At 46.7% G+C, this 4289-nt stretch overlaps 1 protein-coding gene across 1 annotated transcript; it reads right to left on the reverse strand.

The window, feature by feature from the left end:
- Positions 1–671: 671 nt before the first annotated feature.
- LOC115316004 (xyloside xylosyltransferase 1) lies at positions 672–2270 on the reverse strand. Its single transcript, XM_029975333.4, has 2 exons — positions 1899–2270; positions 672–1403 (listed from the first exon to the last, which is right to left on the reverse strand). Exons 1-2 carry the CDS (start codon positions 2268–2270, stop codon positions 672–674), a joined length of 1104 nt encoding a protein of 367 aa, XP_029831193.3.
- Positions 2271–4289: the final 2019 nt, after the last annotated feature.

Raw genomic sequence — 4289 nt, forward strand, 5'->3', positions numbered from 1 at the left:
AAGCTTTCGCTGCTCTGAAGGTTGAAAAGAAAAACGCCATCTATGCACGCTTGGTTTAAAATACAATTACTCGTCCAGGTAAGCACACAAAATTCATATTGGTCGCGGAAGATGCTCCTACAACCATTGACAACGATGTCTAAATGTTTTCTTTAATACGAAATTTCACCGGACAATCCCTCTAAAAGTGTATGAGCGCTGAGGTGTACCGAGCTAAATACAATCATCTAAAAAGGGGCTGCTTTTAATATTTTGTTTGTCGCAGATTTGGTGAGGAGTTTGTTAACTATGAGCGAGATACTAATTATCCAGATTACAACTAAACCTTCTTACCTGATATACACAAACGTCGTATTTACCAATATAAAAAAGACGAAGACACAAAGATGGCCAAACAGCTCTGTTTGAGAAACCCTGTATGCTAAAAACGCCAAACTCACTGACGTTACACAATTGATGGGTATCGAATGCCCAATATAAAGAGGATCAAATCCCGCAGAAAGACAGAGGTCAAATATGTTCACAAGTGGCTTTAGCAAACATTATCCTAAATTCCAGAGTTGCGGATGTCATAACGCCCGAAACACCGTTGAAGGCATCGACAATCACGCCACCCTCACGAAGGACTTTGTCACGCTACTGTATACCCAACCTTGTCGGCCGTGCCTGTTTTACACACCAGTGACCACAGTCCAGTTCTGGCTGCGTCCAAAGCCTGAAAAACTGGCGAACCTCCTGTCGTCAGGCATACGAGCACCACCGTTCGCGTGATAGATACGGACCTTTCCGGGACATTTGTGGTACTCATCAAAGACAGTCTTCTTCACAGAATGGGACCAGCCCGTATCCAACTGCCTATTCCACACGCAGTCCAGGACAAGGAACAATTCAGGGTGTTCCATCCCGACTATAGTGAAAAAGTCCTGGTGCCCCAAGGAACCCTTGAAATAGTACTTGTCGCACAGAGGCTTGAGGTCTTTGTAGGTCAGCAACGAGTTGTAAAGTTTGGAGTGCCGCATCGCGTCCAAGTCCATCAGCATCACTCCGGTGTTGAAGCCCTGCTTGCCTGGTCGTGCGATTCCGACATCACTGTCAGGATGCTTCTCTCTGTATTTGGCGAAGTCGAGGCGATACTGGGGTTGCAGGTCAAAGCCGATTCCAATTAGGTTCTGAGCGTCGAAGCAGTGGAAGAAGTCGTGTAGTTTGCCGATGTCTTCTTCGAATCGTAGGTCAAGGTCGATGAAGATGATGCGTTGAAGTGGGAAGACGCGATGGAAGACCTCCGTCACGAAGAACATGTCATCGTTGTACCGGCCTACGTCTTTGGTAAAGAACAGTGTCCGCATCACTTTGATGACTTCTCGCTGATGTACTTGTACTGAGGTGATGTTGTACAAAGAAAACTGTGAAAACAAAAGTGAAGGAATCATTTTAGCACACTTCATGTTCGATTTCCGAAAAAAAAAAAAGACTCACTCGCCCCTTAGATTTAGTGTACACCTTTCAAATTTTGAGATTTAAAATTAAGTGCTATGGAGATGTGAAAAAAAAAAAAACGATTGCAGCCAAAGTCTTATTTTTTGAGGTAGTAGCTATACTCTGGCAATAGCCATTTAGGCAATGACTGTCGAACTGCTTCCCACGCTTTACTACCAGCACGAAAGTCACAAAAACACGAAACAGGCTATCGTACATTTGCCACCATTTATCTAGCACCGTCAGTATATTCTTTCGAGTAAATATCTTCCATCCTACACCTTTGGGTAAGCACAGAATTAAATAGGTTAAACTATAGCACAATTTCGAGTAAGACTTAGAGATGGAAAGAGAGCGAGAGAGAGAATGGAAAGGTGAGAGAGAAAGATAGTAGTGCACGGTTCTCTTATGCGAGTTGTTACCTGAAATATTTTGCCAGCTTCTTTCTGTACGTTGTAGAGAGTTCGGCGGAGCCTCATGTAGCTTTGCGGGTCCGCGAGAACGTGGAAGTGCAGCGAGCGATCGGAGTAGGCGAGGATACTCTTGAGGCACCGGGTCATCAACCGAGTGACCTTCATGTTCCGGTAAGCCCACTTGGCAACGAATACAATGTCGACGCGAGTCGACAGACCAGAGTAATCCCGGGAGCAGTTCCGCGATGCCCTGGAGAACAAGGGAACCGCAAAGTCGTCTAAGGTTTTCGGGTACGTGCCCATCAGCTGGCACCACAGGATCGCAAACACGGCAAGCACCAGGACGGCGTAAGCTGCGAGACGGATCACTGTTGATGGCATGTTTTTTGTTGTCCTTGGTTTCTCTCAAACTTTGTGACAATGGCAGTATCCGTGCGGTGACACAATCACTTTCAGCGACGACAGCAGAGTATTTTGACGGGGGAGGTATATCACTATGGCAACATAGGAACTTTCAGCGTATCGGGAACCGGAGACCACATGTGACTATCACATTTTGTGAACCCGAGAGACTCGGTTCAGGAGGTAACCTAACTGACACAAATAGCACAAGACGTTGTCGGTGGTGAACAGCTTTGCACGTGCAGAAACCTCATCGAAGCCAAGAAACAAAAGAAGCTGAGACTAGAACAATCATCACACCTAAAGGAACACCCCCCTTTACGATGCGGATGGCCTCAAGGTAAGTGAAAGTTGTGTTTTGGTAGCCACAATGTGAGGGACAGAAAACACAGTTGTTGCGACCGCTGCCGCCGACGCAAATGCGCACTCCGTAGTCATGGCGTTGTGGGCCTAGAGGCCGCAATCCAAAACTCTGTAGCTGTTGGGGTACCCTAAGAGCACTGCACTCCCTCAGCTCACGACCGTTGACGTTGCTCACCGCACACTGTCAGCAAAGTCCACTCACGTTCGAGTATGGCCAAAAAAGCGTAGTCCTTGACGAGTAGGCATACGTGACGTGCCTGTTGTTGCTCGGCGCACTCAGCTGGGAACTTTGCCGAACTCCTTCGAAGACTAACGGAGGTCTGGAGGAAAGTTGAGGATTAGTGGGACGTGGTTCGGTTCGTACAGAGGATCGGAACGCCGAGTCGGGTTCGTCTTGGCCAGACGCTTCGACCCGATGATGCCGCCGTCATGGTCGCGGTGGCTGGGAGTGGCCTCAACGTCTTGTCGCTGGAACACAGGCGTAGCGGCTCGGTCGGGTTTTGCGCCGGACCGGTTTGGATGACCCTCTTCCCCTCGCTCACTGACGTTGCTCCTGGGGGTGAGAGGGCTGTTGGCCGAGTTTTCCGCCCTTTCGTTGCCGGCGCTAAAACGGAAAGCCTTCTGAGAAAACTGAGAAAGAAGCGAGGGCGACTTTGAACAATTTTCTTTATCAAGATCTCTCGCGAGTGCAAGGACGTGCTATAGCTAGGCGAAGTTGTTCCGAAAGGGCACTGACTGAAGTGACGTCAACACATATAACATAAACTTTCTTAACGTATAAAGATTAAACCAAAATTTGGACAAAAAATCAAAGGCTATAAAACGGGCAGGGTGCTGCTTTTAATTCTTGCCGTCTGCTTGCATCTGAATTTACATAACACTACCTGTTTTGTTTTGCTTCATTGAATACATTTACATTTTAAGTTGAGCTTTCTTTTTAAGGCAAATCTTGGATACTAAAAGCATCTGGGAAAAAGGACTAAAAAATACAAACCGTGCACTAGACAGAAGACAGACTGCTATAGACGCTTTAAGCATGTGCCAAATTGAGCTGCCACTGCCGACCTTCTCTTGTTTTACCGAGATGCCGAGCCACTCAAGCGGGCGTTGACCAGCCTCCGCAAAGGGCTATCATGAGGAGGACGACACAGTAGCTCCTAAAGTGACAATAAGTGACTGTGACAAAAGCAGAAAGCTCGCGCTGAAGGCGGAGCTTCTATAGTCTCAGCCTAAGGGTGAACGAAGTATCGAGCACTCTGTCTTCTTTTGTTCCCCGTCACCTCCAGTATTCTTGCGCCGTACCAACTAGCCCATCTTAGACAGATCTCGACTCCTTGTGAGCTGGAAGTGTTCGTACTTAGTTGGCAGGGGTATTCGCACGGGCACTTTGCTTATTGGAATATGTAAATAGACGATCAGGAATGCATATCAGAACTCTTTGCACGCACTTTGAAAAAATAGTTTCACTGACAGTTTTAGGCAAATCACAGCATAATATTAAGCTACAAGTGAACATCGAGTACATTTTCACCAATAAATATCGGTCTTTATTATCATAAATTAATCAAATCACGAATGTGGTGACAAAGCTTTTTGGCGGCGAAAATTTATTCAAACTATCTCCTTCACATTTAC

The sequence above is a fragment of the Ixodes scapularis genome, unplaced genomic scaffold, assembly GCF_016920785.2.
Source record: "Ixodes scapularis isolate PalLabHiFi unplaced genomic scaffold, ASM1692078v2 PGA_scaffold13__105_contigs__length_92229423, whole genome shotgun sequence".
Classification (NCBI taxonomy): domain Eukaryota; kingdom Metazoa; phylum Arthropoda; class Arachnida; order Ixodida; family Ixodidae; genus Ixodes; species Ixodes scapularis.

Coding starts and splice junctions, on each gene's coding strand:
- LOC115316004 (XM_029975333.4), bottom strand. CDS start 2,270: ATGCCATCAACAGTGATCCGTCTCGCAGCTTACGCCGTCCTGGTGCTT. Junction 1,404..1,898: donor AAGCTGGCAAAATATTTCAG/GTAACAACTCGC, acceptor TTGTTTTCACAG/TTTTCTTTGTACAACATCAC.